This window comes from Mytilus californianus, unplaced genomic scaffold (assembly GCF_021869535.1).
Source record: "Mytilus californianus isolate M0D057914Y unplaced genomic scaffold, xbMytCali1.0.p SCAF_2, whole genome shotgun sequence".
In the NCBI taxonomy this organism is placed as follows: Eukaryota; Metazoa; Mollusca; class Bivalvia; order Mytilida; family Mytilidae; genus Mytilus; species Mytilus californianus.
The window spans coordinates 63,384,934-63,405,821 of NW_026262668.1; the positions used below are offsets into that span (position 1 = coordinate 63,384,934).

Sequence of the window (20,888 nt, forward strand, 5' to 3'; positions counted from 1 at the left end):
CATAAATTTGATGAATGTGTCAGCGAGTCTTTTTAGCTTGGGTCTGCATTTTCGATCTCCAAGAAGAGTGTATAAATGAAGACTTTCATGACTTTAGAATAGAATTTAAGTCATCAAAATACAACCATGCCTTCACAGAAACGCCGTCCATCTCAACTTGTAAGCGACAAGCAAACAGTAAACGTGTTAGAAATTAATTTTGGAGTTACTTCCCCTGTTTTAGCTTATTACAAATTTGTGCTCCTAAAATATTATCTAGTACTAAAAATGGGAATAAATTACCAATTGAATACAAAATTATATAAGACTGTTACCTTAAGGATATTAAATGTCTTTGAACATATATTGCAATTTATTTTTGATAATCATACTTTTAGCAATCCATGTTCTATACATTGTCAATTAAGAAATTTATAGGTTCAATTGTTATGATGATGTTAAGCTGCAATCCTACAAAAATGGGTAGTGTGAAGTTAAACTGTCATGACATCAACCTGATAAAGCTTTACTAAATAATTCCTTAACACAAACAATGAAAAAAAGTTTTGAGTGCCAAACTCTAGCTGCAAATTTTGAAGACAACTCTGTCACATGTATGCTAAACTATGAGATGTTTAGTTTATGTTGTTTTTATTTGGAAAAGGGAGGGGGGAAGAATAGTAAGTTAATTTGCCTCTATTGGTTTATAGTGATGTGATGTATGAATGTGTATTGACATGTTTTATGAACATATCGTATGAATTACATTTTCTAATGCAAATTTTATAGAATAAATAATCAAAACAACAACTTATGCACCTTTATTAACAACATATGCAGTAAAAAAAAAAGAATGTGAACTCGTGATACACACAGAAACGTAGACAAAAGAAATGAGCAGTGCCTTTTCCTTTTATAAAAAAGTGCCCTGCCCCTTTTGATTTCTAACTGGAGCACTGTCTACAAATAGCTTGGTTCCTAGAAATTTGTAAATACATGTTCATGTGTCAGGAAAATGAGTATATACAGCTATGACATTATCTATGAGATCTCCTATACTTGTATGATAATGTTGCAGGTCAGAACTTGAGGTATCTCACAATAAGATTTCACAAGACCTGAAAATACATTTAATTGCCGAGTATCCTTATCCATTCATTAATGTCCCATACTTATACAGGTTGCACTTTGTAAATACAGCTGTTTTACAAACCACACCTCTTTTGGGGAGATATATAATATTTATAGATACTTTGTTTTGTTTACGTACTGGTTCCCAGATACGATTTCTATGTTTCATCTCAATAGAGAAATAACTTGGGAATGTTACCAGTATAAATACACATGGATAGCGACCATATTGAATTTTGAGGAAGACCCAAAGTGAAGGGAGGGTAGTACAGAATTTTAGTATAATATCTGGGCATATAGATGTTGAGAATATGCCACATAGCCCTATGTTTTGACCTTTGAAAAAAATAGTAGTGCATCCATTCTAGAATAATTTTTTTAAGAAACTTCATAGTAAAAGTGGCACAGATTAATAAGGCAAGTTTCATTTAAATTGCTAAAGAGCAGAATGTAGGTCATAAGTCATTTAGTAACAACCAAATTGTTGCAGATATATTGTATTGAAAATCTATATATAAATTTTCATTTTTGGATAGGCATGATACATTTGTGATAGGCATGATCAAATCTGACTTACTTGGAACTGAGCCGTCTGGGTACTCCATGTGTGTCCCAAAGGTTACCTCATGTAATACATTGGCATTGGTGCTGAAATGCAAGATGAAATACTTATGATGAAAATATCATATCACAATATTTGTTCACATTTTAGAAAGTTTAAAGGTTAAACTGGGTAAGTTCTGCATTAGTGCAGGCAAAGCTCACAAAAATGAACCCCAATCCCCATTAAAGCAATTGCTTGGTTTGAAGCCACCTTTTTGGGATTTAAAAAACCATAATTATTATAATAAGAATTGAACCATCTATCCACACACCCTAGAGAATTTCCTGATCAACATATATGCCTGAAAATCTTCAAAATTCAAGCATAATAAATGGTCATCATCTTTTTTTTTCAATTCTCATAAAACAACTCTGCAAGTACTTGTGGAAAACAGCCGCTACTTGATTGACATCTCTACATGTTTTACATGTACCGCAAAACAGAACATTATAACATTTTACATTTTTATGACCAATCATATAAAACTTGATTATGTGTTTAAGTTATTCTAATTATTCTTAATAACAATTGTAACATAATACTGGTTGTGATTTATTTAACAGAATATCAGTTCCACAGTAATCATTTCTTCTAATAGAAGAAAATTATATAGAAATTATTTTTTTTTTCTGAAGCAGTATTGATTATTTGCAAGTGCCTTAATTATCTGAAAAATAAATGCTCAATACATAGTAGTAACTGCTGGGGGAAAAAACCTTTTTGCTGTCAAGTTTGTGTATAGAAAATTCTATTCAGTCCATATTGCATCTAATTCAATAAAAAAACTTGAAATATTTATATGCCTAGTATATATGCAGAAAATTTATTTACCATAATCAAACTACATGTAATAAATATTAGTGTCCAGATCACTAAGAAAATTGTAATGCTATCCTTGAAAAATTTACATTTCTCCCTGTTCAACTGTTAAAGAAAATATGCTTTCAGGTTTTATAACACATATTACAATTGGTAGCTACAAAAACATTACTGTTAAAGTACTTGTATTTATGTAGTTTGCAGAGTTTTGAATTTATGTGTACAAATTTGAACAAGCCTTTGGAAAAGATAAGTGGAAAATATGAGTTTCTTTCAGTTTGCCCGAAAAGATTCATGCTTTTGATTTTATAATTATTTCAATTTAAAAATGAGGGAAAACTAGATAGTTTCAGGTATCTTTAAAGAGTTTCATATGTATCATTCTTCCAAAATAAAATTATCAATTTAACATCAACAGTCTTACCCAACTTGTTTACATATCAATACAACCCTAATCATCTGCACCCTTCAGGACTAAGTCAGGACCATACTGTCAGTGGGAGGAAGAGGCCCTAGTATCTCTGCAACACAGCTATTCTCAGGTTCATAATGTAGGACATTGATGAGGATGAATAGGTGTTTAATTCCAGTGGCAAATATTACATGCATATCATGGACAAAAACATATTTTGTTTATATGAACAAGGACACACCCGTGACATAGTGGGTCTGTGAATGAATTAAAGTACCTATGCCTTATTTTTAGTCTGGATTTTTAGTATTCGTATTGTTATCTGATAAAGTCATGCTGATTGTAAGGTGCACAGTTTTCTCTGCTTTCAAAATCTTTCTGTTTGAACTCGTCTTGGTTTTCTTACTACAATAGACTTGCTATTAACTAAATTTAATTTTATAACTAAACAACCAAAATTAAAAGTGGTTTTGAGGTGGAAGAAAGCAGATTTGTTAAATAGTACTGTGGATTCATTATTATTCGTTGTATACCAATTTTCGTGGATTTCGTTGGTCAAGGTGAACCACGAAATTAAATGTTCAACGAATAACAAATTTCCAATAGGCTTGTATGCAAACTTCGACAAAACCACGAAATTAAATATCCACGAATAAGTGAATCCACAGTATACTACTATAGTAACTTACTATAGTGTAACAGATATAAACAACTACTGGAAGAATTCCAGGTTCTCCTGATAGAGGAGGGATTTACACAAGGTAACAGGTACCTACAACCGGAAACTACATGTGACATATACTGTTGGTATCGGTATCGGATTCAGATTCGTTCCAGAACTTGTTAATTATTGGTATAAATATTAATTATGTATAAAACAAAACTTTAAAGAGCCTGGAATGGTGTAATTTTTAAACAACACTATTGCCCTATATTAGTTATATATAAAGTTGAATTCTTTGATTCATTGCTTTTACATCATGCCGGCTAACAAATTGGACCTCGTTATTTTAGTAGTATATATATATAAACCCTGGTTTGTCCTAGACTTGAGCCAGATTTTGAATGTGTTCATTCACAAGTCTGCAGAAAGACAAATCACCTTACCTGTACACATTATTCTGACTTGGAGTAGGTGAGGACCAGTCTTTGGTCTTACTTCTTAATGCTCTGATCTTAGCAGAAAAGCAGAAAATACTTATTTTTTCAATTCTCCAGTTTATTCTGGTGGGGGTCAAACCCATGATCTCCTGCTCAAGGCAATAGAGAAATTGAAGTCATATGTCCAAAAAATCTCATGTTTATTTCAAGACATCAAAAAGGCTAATAATGACTTCAAGCAGCTGATAAAACCTTATAATTTCAACATTTCAAAACCATAGACTGTATTAAATGTCCTTTCCTTATACATAAAAACACTAGACTGAATTTCTAGCAATATATATCTATATTACTATTATTTTAGACAAACATCTTTAATTGTACATGTAATATTTATATTTCAAGGCTGCTTTTTTAGATCAGTACATCTCATAATGACTGATCCATTCAAACACTTGTAGCAGTAAAACTTTATACTTTTTTTAGTAATTCTCTGTTAATACAAATTATCTAACATAGTAATATAACAACTCTGAGTCTCAATAGTTACAAACTCAACTGGAATATTCACAGTTTGCAAAATCAATACACAGTTCATGTAAATCATTCAGATTTATTCAAAGACCAGTAAAACATCTGCTCACTTACAATTATGTAATGAAATTATCCATTGTCTAATCGGTTAAAAAACGCCAACTTTGTCAATACTGAACAAGCAGATGGCATGTAAGCAATAAACATACATTATGTACATCTCTTCAAAGTTAGTGATTAACATGCTGGATGCATATCAAAACACAGATACTATTAACTTCAGAAAATTGGTTATAAAAACATTCCAGCAAATTTGAAAGTTATAACATATCCATGACATAATTTCTGATATGATGCAGTTTAATTTTGATTAGAATAATTCTGACCATATTTTTAAATTTCAATATTAACAATAAATTAAACAACTTTCATTGACCTTTTATCTCAACCAAATCAACATTTATATAAAAATCTTTACACACAGTTCTACAAAGTTTCTATTTTTCAAAATTTTAAAATATCAAACTAACCTAATTAATGACTTAAAACTAAAGAGATTAAAATCATTGTAATCTAAAAATCAAAACTTCTTACCCGCGTGCCCCAATCAGTTGATCATGATGTGAAAATCCCTATTGACAAAAATTTTGGAAAAGGTACAAACTAAGCAGCCATAAGTCAATCAGTCAGGACAAAGTATTGCTGAACCATTTAATTTGTGGCAGTGTGCAATCAAAAGATGACAATCTGATATAATTATTAGGTATTGATCCAGGCTTAATCGGGTGTGTAAGACATACCTACTATTAAATTACCAATACACATGGTGGAAACAATGGGCACAGACAATAGCTTTAAATTAAACTAAGTCAACACACAGCACTTTCACTGTCTTTAAAAGGAACAGTGTAACCTAACAATGACTGTACTTTAACAATATAGTTGTCAGTCTTTTTAAGTTCCTGCAACTTTTCCTCAGAAATCCTTTTTTGCAAATATAATTAAACCTATGTTTATGAAGAAACAAGAATTCATAAATCATGCGACGGGAACAACATGGATCCAAAAACTTCGGATTTTACTGTATGTGGAATTGCAAAGTCAAGAATTTTAAACGGCCTATTTAAAGATATTTTGGTAATGAGATATATACCCCCTTTATTAACATTACTATCTTGTCAGTCAAGCTGTTCCTGTATATGTGTAAAATACTACATTATACTAAATCAGAGCAAATAAATATATGCTTACATGTATATAGTGTGTCATTCATTTACATGATAATTTTTTCTATTTTATACCTTTCTTTGAGAGCTCTGTATATTCATAACTTTAATAACTCAAAACTGTCTAAAAGGATTTTTTTAAACACTATTTTTCTCAGATAAATTTGACACAAACACATGATGCTGTCACCATACAAGTATATGCAATTGCTTAATTCTTTGATGGTGTGTACTTCTGTTCAATTTCTATCCCAAATAATGTTTGCTTTTCATAAAAATTTTTTTTTCTAAATTGAGATGCACAGTCTCTATATATATATAGTCAACAAAATCATACTTACTGATGATACATATTAGTCTGAACTTATGGATCCTGTACTATTTCCAAAATTAATGACTCAATATCCCGATGTGTACATTGTATAATTTAAATTAAGAACACTATTTTCCTGTAGATCATCAACACAAAAGCCTTTGTCAGATTCCTATATTTATAAAATCAAAAATGAATTTCCAATTGAAATGTAATCCCGTAAATGGAAATGTATCCTCTCTGGTACAATGTGTTATATGCAATACAATGAAAACATTGCTCATCTTTTTTCCTTTGTATCAGTGCACATACATAGTAGCAAGTTACTTTTTTTCAAACAATTCAAGATACATATATATATATATATATATTTTGTTCTAAAAGCCAGTTCTAAGAATTTAAATTTTTTACAGACACAAATACTACACATGAGCATAAGATTGTACTGTGCATGTACTGCCCCCATGTCTAATTAATCAATTAGTACAATAATTAGACATGTATTAGTGTACTGATACACAAGGGAGATAAAAGTGGGAGGTCAGCTATAAACAGCTGTCAAAATTTTTTATGGCACTTCATCATGTTTCAAGATTTTGTCTACATTATATTAAATCAATAATCTTAAAGATGATTATTTATCCTTTCAAAGGTTTATGACATTGATGATAGATATTTCTACTTCAGTAGAATATTTTGGAATAAACTTATTTTATTTATAATTTTTGAGAGTATATTTCTGATTAAAAACAATCATTACTTTCAAACATTGAAGCAAAAGACTAAAAAGTTATAATTTGAAATTATAGAATCTTTATAAAAAAAATAAGAATATACATTTTCACCAGTGACTGATTAATTTTGGACAAATTGATTGCAAATATCTATAAAATAAGTGTACAATGTATCTTCAAATTTGTTATTGTAGTGGAAGCATGCCAACAAAATTACATGTAACAACAATGTACCACAATTCTTACGAAGAAAATATTTATCTAAATTCTTTTTAACACAGTCTCAAACAAGTATTTCTCTGAAATCAAGTTAATATTTCTTCAAGATAATTATTCCTAATCCCTTACTTACATGTACATCACTTTCAGTTCCTGCCAAAAAATTGACAACAGTCAAAATATAATCAACTGATAAATACATAATTATACCAATCACTGTTTGTTCCAGTAAATAACAAAATTGATATTGATTATATTTACTTGTTTTGACCCAAAACAAATGGTTTCCAATCCATTGGTAATTTGGTTGTGTATTTACATCACTGTTCAAAATCCTTCCATTGTCTCAAATAACAGGAAGTCAAATGTTGATGATGGGGTGTTAGGGAACATCTCATAACATATAAACGTGCTTGCTGGTATTTCCTGTATTTTGGAGGAAGTTACCACTTTGTTAAATCTTATTTATAATATTATCGAACAAAAGTACAAACATTTTTCAAAATTATTTTAAAAAACATGTTATATCAATAGTTTATATTCACAATTCTAAAAAAGCCAATTTAAACATACTTTTGTTAAAAAAAATATCCTAATTTTATCAGTGGTACAGCATTGACTATTAATATGTACAAAGTCTGGAATAGTCATATATTTCCATGTACATTCATTTATCAATTTGGATTGAGTGATCCTGGAGCGGGTTACTAACTTGTCTTTGCTTTGAGTAAAGTATTTTAGATTTAATTTTAAAAGATCCTACATATAATAACATACTGGCCATTTGAGTCTCAATCTCTACATTTTTGTACAATTATAATGACCATAATAAAATAAATCATCTTGTCTTCCATTTTTACAAAATTGTAAATCAAATACAGCAATTTTACAGAAAAAAAAACCTAAAACAGGTGATTTTTTAATGATCAAATTCAATAATTTTCAACTTTTAAACTAAATTCAGATTAAATGTCATTTATGATACATCTTGTTTATATTATTAATAGAAAGAAACCGGTGCAATAGTGGAATTGAAGGAGCTGGGTCTGGATGGGGTATCCATTTCTGTATTTTTCTATATTTTTTTTCCCTCCATAATTCTCTATTCTTTATATTTCAACACCCCACTATTCTCTAGTCTATCAAACTTATGCCATTCTTTCTTAAATAAAAAATATCCATACCCTCATGAAGGAAACTTTAAAATAAATAGACATGTATACATGTATATTTGGAAACAGCAAAATCATTCTTTAATTTTGCTGTCCAGATTAAAAGAATTTACCAGTTTACAAATATTCTCATGATTCAAACAACTACATTGTATCATCAGATTGCATCAAATAACATTGGTAGAATGAAAATGTCATTTTTCCATCATTCTATAATATTTGTCAAACTGGGTGATACAAACAGAGACAACACTAATAATATAAGGTATAAAAAAAACCTGAATTTGTTAAATTCAGTAACTATTGATGATTTTAACAACAGTAAAACACAACTTGATACATCTTTACATCTAATAAAGTACCCAGTATGAAAATTGTGAGTTCTAGAAAATTCTATGGTTTGGAGAATTTAATTTTCAAAAAATCATACAAAATGCATGTGTAAATAAACACAAAAAAGGTTTATGTCCAAAAGTAAGAGTTCACATGCAATTATAATGCAAAATAACCTGCAGAATCTCAACTTTATCTCCTTCAAGTAGGGCCAAACATTTTCCTGAAAGTTCTGCAAAGGAGTAGGCCCAGTAAGACCCCTTTTTGGCCCCAAAATATAGCAGTTTTACAAAATTGTTAAAATGTAAATTTTTAGCTATTTATTGGAAAGAAGAATACTTCTGTTACATAAATATGGGCTGTTTTTGACAATACAATGCACATGTATCGGGTACTAGCATCATTAAGTCATGCTAAATTACTGAAATCTTCGAAATTTTAGCATTTTGGTTAATTTTTAGACGGTTTCCGTCTGAAATGGAAGTGGCCGCATTTGTGTTCATTCTTAATATTCAAATTTAAGTTGTATTTGATAATATTGCATAACATATATAAAGGTTGAGAATGAACACGGATGCGGCCACTTTCATTTTTGACAAAAACCATCTGAAAATTCACATATTATGGCATATTTGATAGATTTTTCATATTTAAGCTTGAACTTGAGCGTCTTAAATGACTAAATCAGTACAAATCTTTCACATAAACTAATTGAATCGACTGAAGTAGACACTTAAGTGTTTAAAAAGTGTCCAAAATATTTCATTAGATGAACCTGAATTTTGAGGCCAAAATCGGCCCTTACCGGACCTACTCCTTTGTTCCTTTTGTATTATATAGATTAGATGTACTATTTTGACTTGATAAGTTGTGTTCAAATGGCTACCTGTACTTCTCTCTATCTTTAGTTTTTACCCAAATCACCAGAAAGGGTAAAACAAAAATTGTCATGTAAGGACAAGTGTTTACTAAGGATTTAAGCAAAATCAAACTTATTGATAGATCTTCTCTCTCTGAGTATTTCTGCCATTAAAGTGTGTATCTTATCTATAGTTTTCAAGATAATAGGCAAAAGCGGGGAAAAAAAAGCATTGATCATTAAAGAGCAGGAACTCCAATAAAGAGTCGACTTATGATTTCAACTATTCAGACTTATTTGTAGATTGTGTCTACAGTCTAGCTAAGCATTTTTGGTATTTAAAGTGTCTATCTATATATTGTAGTCTTCAAGATACAATGTAATATACAAAAACACTAAAAAATTGGTAAATGTTGTCATTAAATAGCAATACATTAGAAAATCTGAATGCTATATGGGAATACTAATATACATGATATTGAAAATTGCAAAAACTATTGATTGTACAAAACTTTGTTAAGTTAAAAATATTTGTAAACCACAACATGTATATATATGCCTATGAAAATTGGTTTAGTTGTGTGTTATGCCGTTATAGTATTGTACATGCATGTAGCATAGTCTTGTGATAAACATTATTATACTAGGGTATCATCAAGTTTGGGTCGTAATCCACCTCCAGTAACTACCAGTGGTATTTACCGCCCCGGTCAAATACTGGTCAATTGAAATTTCAATGTTCTTTTAACAGACAATCCAGTCATATTACTATATATTTATTTCAATTAAACATGGGTAGGTTGGGGGAATTATTTAACTTTAAAACTTTTGCATGATTCAGTTTATAAAGATGAATAATTACAAATATGGTTCTAGAGGTGATGATATTCCACAGTCTGTACCGTTAGCCACTAGTCCGATGCCCCAAACTAGATAAACTTTATACAGATTACAGACTGGTAAGTATTTACATAATTTTGTTTTAACACTTATAAAGAAAACAAGAGTGCACACGCTGAAATGTCTCGCCTTCTTTACTAACCATTGATTTTATGTTGATAGTCCTCAATACAAAGCTTTACTACAAGTAACACTTAAACTTAACATGATCCAAGAAAATGAGGTCAAGGTCAGATAAACCAAACGAGAAATACATGTACACCTTACAATCATTCAATAAACCAAACATAGTTGACCTATTGCTTATTGTTTCTAAGAAACAGTCTTAAACAAGAAAACTTAACATTGACCAATGAACCATGAAAATGAGGTCAAGGTCAGATGAACCATGCCAGACAGACATGTACACTTTACAATCAATTTAGAAATTAAATATAGTTGACCTATTGCTTATAGTATCTAAGAAACAAACTTAACCATAAAAACTTAACATTGACCAATGAACCATGAAAATGAGGTCAAGGTCAGATGATACCTGCCAGGCAGACATATACACCTTACAATCCTTCCATACATCAAATAAAGTTGGTCTAATGCTTACAGTTGAAGAAAAACAGACCAAAACACAAAAACTTTACACTGAGAAATGAACCGTGAAAATGAGGTCAAGGTCAAATAAAACCTGTGAGACTGACATGTACATCATAAAATATTTCCATACACCATTTATAGTTGACCTATTGCATATAGTATTAGAAAAAAAGACCAAAACTCAAAAACTTAACTTTGACCACCGAACCATGAAAATTAAGTCAAGGTCAGATGACACCTACCAGTTGGACATGTCAACTTACAATCATTCCATATACCAAATATAGTAGACCTACTGCTTATAGTATCTGATATATGGACTTGACCACGAAAACTTAACCTTGTTCACTGATCCATGAAATGAGGTCGAGGTCAAATGAAAATTGTCTGACAGGCATGAGGACCTTGAAGTACGCACATACTAAATATAGTTATCCTATTACTCATAATAACAAAGAAATTAACATTACAACAAGAGTGCACACGCTGAAATGTCTCGCCTTCTTTACTAATCATTGATATTATGTTGATAGTCCTAAATATAAAGCTTTATTACAACTGTCACATAAACTTAACATTAACCAAGTAAACTAAACATTGACCAATGAACCATGAAAATGAGGTCAAGGTCAGATGAACCATGCTAGGCAGGCATGTACAGCTAACAATTCTTCCATACAACAAATATAGTTGACCTATTGCTTATAGTTTAAGAAAAACAGACGAAAACACAAAAACTTAACACTGAGCAATGAACCTTGAAAATGAGGTCAAGGTCAAATAAAACCTGCGTGACTGACATATAGATCATAAAATATTTCCATACACCAAATATAGTTGAACTATTGCATATAGTATTAGAAAAAAAGACCAAAACTCAAAAACTTAACTTTGACCACTGAACCATGAAAATGAGGTCAAGGTAAGATGACACCTGCCAGCTAGACATGTACACCTTACAATCATTCCATACACCAAATATAGCTGACCTATTGCATGCAGTATTAGAAAAAAAGACCAAAACTCAAAAACTTAACTTTGACCACTGAACCATGAAAATGAGGTCAAGGTCAAATGACACCTGCCAGCTAGACATGTACACCTTACAATCATTCCATACACCAAATATAGTAGACCTATTGCATACAGTATAAGAAAAACAGACCAAAACACAAAAACTTAACTATAACCACTGAACCATGAAAATGAGGTCAAGGTCAGATGACACCTGCCAGTTGGACATGTACACCTTACAGTCCTTCCATACACCGAATATACTAGACCTATTGCTTATAGTATCTGAGATATGGACTTGACCACGAAAACTTAACCTTGTTCACTGATCCATGAAATGAAGTCGAGGTCAAGTGAAAACTGTCTGACGGGCATGAGGACCTTGCAAGGTACACACATACCAAATATAGTTATCCTATTACTTATAATAAGAGAGAATTTAACATTACAAAAAATCTGAACTTTTTTTTCAAGTAGTCACTGAACCATGAAAATGAGGTCAAGGACATTGGACATGTGACTGACGGAAACTTCGTAACATGAGGCATCCATATACAAAGTATGAAGCATCCAGGTCTTCCATCTTCTAAAATATAAAGCTTTTAAGAAGTTAGCTAACGCCGCCGCCGCCGGATCACTATCCCTATGTCGAGCTTTCTGCGACAAAAGTCGCAGGCTCGACAAAAAATGTTGACTTTTTTTTTCAAGTAGTCACTGAACCATGAAAATGAGGTCAAGGACAATGGACATACGACAGATGGAAACTTTGTCACATAAGGCATCTATATGTAAAGTACAAAAAATGTATGAAGCATCCATGTCTTCTAGCTTCTAAAATATAAAGCTTTTAAGAAGTTAGCTAACGCTGCCGCTGCCGGATCACTATCCCTATGTCGAGCTTTCTGCGACAAAAGTCGCAGGCTCGACAAAAATCGGAATATTAGTCTTTGGACTGGTACCGGTACATGTAGCTGGGAAAGATTTTGGTGCAGACTGACTGCATACTTTAGATACTTTTTAATTCCTATTTTTTTCATATTGTAAACTCCTAAAAAGTCAGCAAAAAGCAAAATTGATAACATTAACTGGTTGTTGAAATTATTAGACATAACTGTAGTTCTAATTGAATATATTAAATATAAGTCTTCTTAATTTGTCACAAGTGAATTCTTTTGAACAGTTGTGAGGCTGGTTATCATTCCTATTGAGTTTATATTTTAACTTGTGTTTGTATCTATTACAATGTATGATGTAATTGAAATACGAACATAAAGATGTTGTTGATGAGAATTAAAAGGGACTTAGATAATGATATGATACAATTGAGAATGGAAACGGGGAAAGCATCAGAGAGACACCGACCAAAGAGCAGAAAACAGCCGAAGGCCACCAATGAAACTATATCAGACTTGGCTTTCAATTAGGAATCTTACTTTATCATGACTTCAAATTGAACTCAGATTTGAGGAAGGGACAGTAATTTGAGACTGGATGTTAATCTGAGTCAACATTTAATGTATAGACAATTCTTTTCTGAATAAATAGTGTTTACATTAAACAATTGAAACTAGAACTAATATGAGTCAGGTGCTACCTAATGAGCATCCTGAAGGTTTTTGGTGCATGTTTGATTTACTTTTCATAATATCATATATTTCGCCTTTTTTCGGTAATCATACCTACAAATATATGGGAAATAACATGTTCCTATTGGTGTAATCAAGAAATTATGTGATATAAATGCTTCTTTAAAATGTTTTACCAAAAATCCCCCCACCAACCCCAAAAAAAAACCAGAATGCAATTTTCTGTCATGTTGTTGAAGTTATTTTAGCATAATAGTGGTACATGTACATTTTACATGTATATACTGGAGACCAAAATCAACCCAGCATATGCATAACTGCAGTGACCTTAACATTCAATCTATTGATCCAAAAAAACAGTAAGAGTATTTGTCACTCAATGGGGCATTATTGAACCAAGTTTGCTAAAAGTTGGATATACTGTATATTATGGTTCAAAAAATAACATCAGAAACCCAAATTTTGCCAGTAAATCAATAGCTGCTGTTACCTTGACCTTTGAACCCTAAAATAAGTAGGGGTTAGGTTTCTCACTCCATTGTCGTAGACAACTTTCAAATTCATGCACTTTCGCCTTATTAATAAACATACAAGTTAACTGATATTTGCAAACAACAAATTTTATAAATCCTAACATAAAATTATATGTCAAGCTTTGATTGGTTCAACCTTTCTTGGGTACAATAATCAGGATAAGCAGTTATTTTGCCAGTGCTAGACATTTTCGTCATTTACGAAAAAGGTTTTCAAATCAATTTCGTCACTTAAATTTGAAAAGTGTAAAAATATTTTCGCATGAAAATACTATAATTCTTCATGTTTTTGACAAGTTTATGACCCTCATCTAATTAATGTATACCACAGGTGTTATAAGTTGTGATTACAGGTAATCCGTTTATCGCCATTTGATGGGTCACTAATCCATTAATTAATAAAACTCATGAATTATTAACCCTAATAATGATTTTTCCCTGTAAAACCGGTCAGTCAGCATTTCAATTTCAATATTTCTCAAACGACCACAATTTGCAGTTCGTTTATTACAGTTTCGTCATTTGAACAAAATGTTTTTCCCCGCAGCCAGTTTGCATTTTAATTTCAATATTTCTCGATCGATCACTATTTGCAGTACATTTGTCGTAGTTTCGTCATATGAACGAATTTTCATCATATTTCATATAACTTTTCATCAAAAACTTTCAACGATTTAGATTAAAGAGAAAGAACTTTATTCAAAACGTTCAGAAATATTTCCACCAGTCAAACAAGTGCTTCCTTACTACGTACTGCGCATGCGTGAAAGTATTCTTATTAATTAGACATTAAAAAGTAAAATACAAAATCATTTAGTATCAAAATAAACGCAGGAGACAAATATATTTCTTACTAAGCAACTTGATTTAGAAATATGATCATTTCCTGCCTTTTGTTTAAAATGAACCAATCCATAGATGAATCCGTACTCATTCGGAATTTATTATCCTCCTGCAGTCACTTCCCGTTTTCATTTCGTTTAAAATCAAAAACGTGAAATTTACAATATACAGTCATTAGAATCGTTCCAACAAAGATGTGTACAAATCCTTGGTTCCAAGTTTATAGAAATGAATTCCAAATATCAATTTAATTGTTTTTACAAGGGTAATGATTATGCAGTGAAATAAGTTGTTTATACATGTATACAGGTTCATTTATGCTGTAATTCCTGGTTTAAAAAACTAGAAGCTCTCAAGAGCCTGTGTCGCTCACCTCTTTTTACTGATGCTTTGGAAATCATGTAAAATAAGGTTAAAATCATAATTATAGTATTAGATATTAGAAATTATAATGATATTTAACATAATAACAAAAAACTGCAAAATTTCTTTTAAATTACTAACTCAGGGGCAGCAACCCAACAACAGGTTGTCGGATTCGTCTGAAAATTTCAGGGCAGATAAATCTAAATCTGATGAACATTTTTGCCACCCACAGATTTGCTCTAAATGCTTTAGTTTCAGAGATATAAACCAAAAACTGCATTTTACCCCTATGTTCTATTTTGAACCATGTCGGCCATGAAGGTTGGAAGGCGGGGTCATTGGCCAAATTTTTTAAACTAAATACCCAAATAATGATTATGGCCAAGTATGGTTAAATTTGTCTCAGTAGTTTCAGAGAAGAAGATTTTTGTAAAAGATTACAAAAATTTACAAAAATTGTTAAAATTGACTATAAAGGGCAATAACTCCTAAAGGGGTCGACTGACAATTTTGGTCATGATGACTTATTTGTAGATCTTACTTTGCAGAACATTATTGCTGTTTACAGTTTATCTCTATCTATAATAATATTCAAGATACATGTAATAACCAAAAACGGCAAAATTTCCTTAAAATTACCAATTCAGGGGCAGCAACCCAATAACAAGTTGTCCCATTCATCTGAAAATTTCAGAGCAGATAGATCTTGACCTGATAAACAATTTTACCCCCATGTCAGATTTGCTCTAAATGCTTTGGTTTCAGAGATATAAGCCAAAATCTACATTTTACCACTATAATCTAGTTTTAGCCATGGTGGCCATCTTGGTTGGTTGGCCGGGTCACCGGACACATTTTTAAACTAAAAATCCCAATGATGATTGTGGCCAAGTTTGGTTAAATTTGGCCCAGTGGTTTCAGAAGAGAAGATTTTTGTAAAAGTTAACGGACGACGGACGCCAAGTGATGAGAAAAGCTCACTTGGCCCTTTGGGCCAGGTCAGCTAAAAAGGAACCCAACTTTAGTTGATCAGGAATATTTATGTCCCCTGAAAATAACTGAAGTGAAATTATAAACTAGAAATCCAGATCCTTATTAAATCTTATTATAATCTTCATATTTAAGCACCACATCTATCAAATTATGCAATAACTGCCTGAGCATGCCTAAGTCCTTCAAAGACGTATAGCTACATGTAGTAATACATATCTTTGGTCCACTGCTTTTACCCCAAAAAAAGGTTGTTTTTCATCTCGCGCAAAAGTGACTAAAGCCGTCAAAATCAAAGCTGAAACCCTGATAAGTAGCAAATTTGTTACCTTTCAATCAAACATTTTGTCAAAGGATTGTCAAAATGATGTTTTGATAGCTGTAAATCATTCAATAGAGAGCAAATTATCAAACTTCCTATTCATGAAAAATTTTGAATTTGCAGTTTAGCACAGGGCTTCCAAAATTATTTTTAGCCAGCCGGACATTTTATATGTATACATGTATTATCCCGATTTTAATCCCTTAAGACTAAATAAACAAAAGGTAATTATGGTATTCAGTTGCCGAGTTGGCCATCCCAATTATTGATATTAAAAAAAAAAACGATATTAAGGTGGTACCTAACACTACAGGGAGATAACTCTGTAAAAATCAGCTTAACGTTTTAATTACGTTGTATTGTTAAGGGAATATTAAGCTTCTGAATGATCAAAGTTAGTGTTTGTCAAACTGCTATATAACCAGTCTAATTTTTCTGATAAATTGGTTGGTTCAAATTTTTTGAAATTTTTATATTTTTGTCAAAGGGTCAAAGTAAATACTTTGTCAAAATTTTATGAAAATTAAACGAGCCAAATTAATTTTAGTGAAGGTGTTGGGTACCACCTTAAACTTTCTTTGATTCAAATTCGAAGTTCTGACGTAAACTGTTAAATTGGCAGTGCATCATTCGAAGTGTGCAACATAAGCGTACTTATATCTGCCTTAGACTCTTTATTTGTGCAAAATAACGTCAAAAACTTCAGTTTTGTTTTTAAATCTTAAACCGGATGTTATCCTGACAATGGTAAAACATGGACCAGAGACGGATACGTAAATTCCGTGTACGTTTGCAAAGCATAAATGAGTGTACGTAGCTCTTTCTACGTTATTTCTTCAAGAAAATATTCGAAATAAACGTGAGATAAAGGTATCAATGACAATTTCAGCATTTTTTGAAGAAATTACTGGGATGCATATTAAATTTCACACCTGCGCACATGTGTACTAGTTCAAACAGAGACATGTCTCTTGTTCAAACAACGTGGTTAATGACGATTTTTCATTTTTTCCTCAAATCATATTTGTAAGCGTATTTCTGATAATTTAAATCTTTTTGACTAAATTAATTAGATGCAAACTGCTGAGATGTAAGAAAATAACTTTGTATAGACCGATCAATGTCCGGTTCAAAATAGTTTACCTGTCACCTGAACAGGTAAATTTCAGCTGTTCGATAACTAATTAGCCTTGATTAAAATGAGAAGGTATTAAAGTAGGGGTTGTTTTGATAATACTTAATGATCATGTCACTTTTATGACCGGAAATGTGTGGCTGTTAAGGCAAAAGGTTGGGTCAAAAAGATCGCGAATTATGTAAAAATGACCGTCTCTTAACAAAGCCTTGAAAACTAAAAAGTAGATGACCGTTTCATGCTTTGCCCAGCCGGACTTTTACCGGACATTATACAAATGTCCAGAATATATGACCGTTTTGGAAGCCTTGGTTTAGCAGTGGTTAAATTTTATCTTGCATTTAACATGTTAAAGACATCAGAAGTTTCATGGCAAGGAACGTTAGTGGTAAAGTCATATGGCGATGATATGCTGAACTCCCAGGTTATTGTATGACTCTGGCGGGTATTGAAAAATCTTGGGCGAGCTCTTACTTGCTTTACTTAGTGTGACCAACAAAATTCAGATCAGTTAATAGGTACATGTACATGCATGTTGACGACATTTACCCCTACAACTCCTTCATAAACAAACAACTCGAGATAATTTGGGTGTATTTCACTATTTGGGCATAAATCAAACCAAGTTTAGTTGTAATTGTGTAAGTCAAATGGCCAAAATTCTGCAAAATTTCGGTAAACCAAAATAAAACGTAAACACTGTCTGTAAATCATCATTTTACATTAATGTACCGAAAACCTGATCAACATCTGTCTCATATTATTCAAAAGACAAAACATTGACATTGTCATTGTGTCAGGGAGATCACCAATCACAAAAAAGTTCAAGATGTAAAGGATGTTTATCTGTTCACCTTCCTTCTAAATCCACTAGCAAGGTTGGATCATAAGCACATGTTGAATCCATAATTTGTCAATCTATATGAGAATTGTTTGTTTGTTCCATTTGTCAAAACTCAAATTTTTGTAAAGTCCGCCATCTTGAACAAATTCATAGGCGCATGCGCTTCAATGTGAAAGCGAAAATAGCGAGGATAAGAAAGACTTCTTTTTGCAAGTATTATAAATATCGAATTCCAAATAGAAGAGAAACACTAAAGATGTAAAAAAAAAATTTAAAAAAAAGGATCCAAAATGAGGTATCTGACTTATAAAAATCAGTTTTACGCGTGACGATGTAACCTAGATCTGTGAGTTCTGTTATGTACAGGTATGTTCCTCAGTTATATATCGGAGCACTCCCACTTGCGATAGAGGTTTAACCGACTTAAATGTTCAAATATTTACAAGGATATTTACATAGTGTGAAGGGATACTACGATTTACAAGTTTTAAATATGTGTGATTCAACGGATGAGAACTGTGAATTTTAAAGCAAATATTTAAATTTGTGTGCTATTAACATCATTTAAAGTTGTAACTATAAATTTAAGAATACTAGACTTTAAATAATCTTTAAACTATCAGCTTATGACAAGATAACCAAATCTAAAATATTAATGTAATATATGTCGTGAAAGGGGGAAAATGGTGACCCCTGCCAAGGTCTAAGCATATAATGAAATGCAAGCGTAGATGTGAGCAGCTATCATTTATAGTTGGGAGCCGTTTACTTTAGATTGACATTCCATGCAGACTGCTTGGTCCCGATGATCTTTCCTATTGTGCATATGCATTGTGTTAGTATCTAATATAACAATAAGGAGATGTGATATGATTGCCAATGAGACAACTATTAACCAAATTTCAAATGAAGTGGATGGAAGCACTTTAGTCAACAGCCGTAAGGCCTTCAATAATGAGAAAAAACCATACCGTATACTCGACTATAAAAGGCCAAACATGAAAATAGACATAGGCATTAGTTGTACTATTGCTATAGGATACAGTAATATTGGTGCTATTTAAATGTAAAGTCACATTGTTGAAAGTCTCGAAGAAAAGCACTTAGATGTTACAACAGTTTCAATATAGCCTCTGATTAATATCGCTGTTTTTCTTATGCAGCCGATGACAAACATTTTGGGAATGCCGGTTTTTCTATGTCTACATTAAGATCATCTGCTGTTAAATGAGATAGTTTAGTTGCTGACAATATTGAACACTCCATTATGATTTGAAGCCTCTCGTCCTTTTTACAATTAGCTTTACCACCTCTCCCATTCAGTACGCTTATAGATAGAAGTTTGTTCATGTGTTTTTGTTTCACACTTTCCAGAGATTCAAATTCCAGCAGAAATGTCTAATATATTAGTCGGCTTTGCTGCAGAGTTCACATATTCCAGAGGTTTGGTTTTTGCTAAATTTTGCTTAAGAAGATTGGAGCATGTATGTTACAGTTATTAGTCTTCTTTTGACCTCTGCTTTTCGAATCTTGTTCTATTTTTTTTTTATTGATTTCCAAATATTGTGTGAGTTTTCAGTAGGGTTTTCTAGGATTTACAGGTATTTAATCGTTGTTTTTGTTGACTCGGCATTCCTCTTTCCATATATTTGACCAGTATCTATGTATGGCTCTTTTCAGCATTATTTTCCATTTGTACGCAACCATCATGTGTACAGTTTATATATGTTGTCTTGTTCTGCAACACTCTGATGTAATTATAGAAAGATCGTTTGGATAAATTGCCAGTTGTTGATGTATGATTTTATAAAATACCACGAACCTATACTGCTTGTGTGCGTCTCATTTGTAGTGCAGTCCACTGTAGGTGTTAAAACATAGGCTGAAACAGAGCTGGTATCGCGGATTCTATAATGTTATTAATTTTTTTTGGAATTATTAAGTCAGACAAATGAAACTAATGATACGATTTGGTTAGAATATGAAAGCAGTCATTATTGTTGCTATTTTGATGAATGAATGATTTTCCCTCATGGAGCTTCATCTATGATGAATGCACAGACTTGTTACAAGTATCACTCAAAGCGTTGGCTTGCCAGGCCCCGCGCCCCTTTTTGAAACCTGTATTTTATGGGAAATCGTTTATATAAAGTTCAAAGTTTTTTATTTTCCAATCAAGGGCCCCTGACGGGACATAATGACAATAATACACAATGCATTCTCATTCATAACACATAAACATATAAATGGAGATAAAATTAAAATTCATATAAAGTGGATTAGATTACCATAGACTATATATCATAAATATGATTATTTAAATTATCA

The 20,888-nt window shown here is 31.8% G+C and overlaps 1 protein-coding gene across 5 annotated transcripts in view; it reads right to left on the reverse strand.

Moving 5' to 3' along the window:
* Positions 1 to 18,704, reverse strand: part of LOC127730213 (myomegalin-like) — a 100,401-nt gene extending 81,697 nt beyond the window's left edge. For 4 of the 5 annotated variants that reach the window (XM_052238497.1, XM_052238496.1, XM_052238499.1 and 1 more), the window contains exons 1-2: positions 18,571 to 18,704; positions 1,688 to 1,758 (exon numbers count right to left, since the gene is read on the reverse strand). In XM_052238497.1, the coding sequence (XP_052094457.1) occupies positions 1,688 to 1,758; positions 18,571 to 18,623 (124 nt within the window). In that variant the 5' untranslated portion in view covers positions 18,624 to 18,704. Of the gene's footprint in view, positions 1 to 1,687; positions 1,759 to 5,174; positions 5,232 to 18,570 lie in introns of those variants that run through there. The other variant, XM_052238498.1, reaches the window with a different exon arrangement.
* Between the last annotated feature and the right edge of the window lie 2,184 nt (positions 18,705 to 20,888).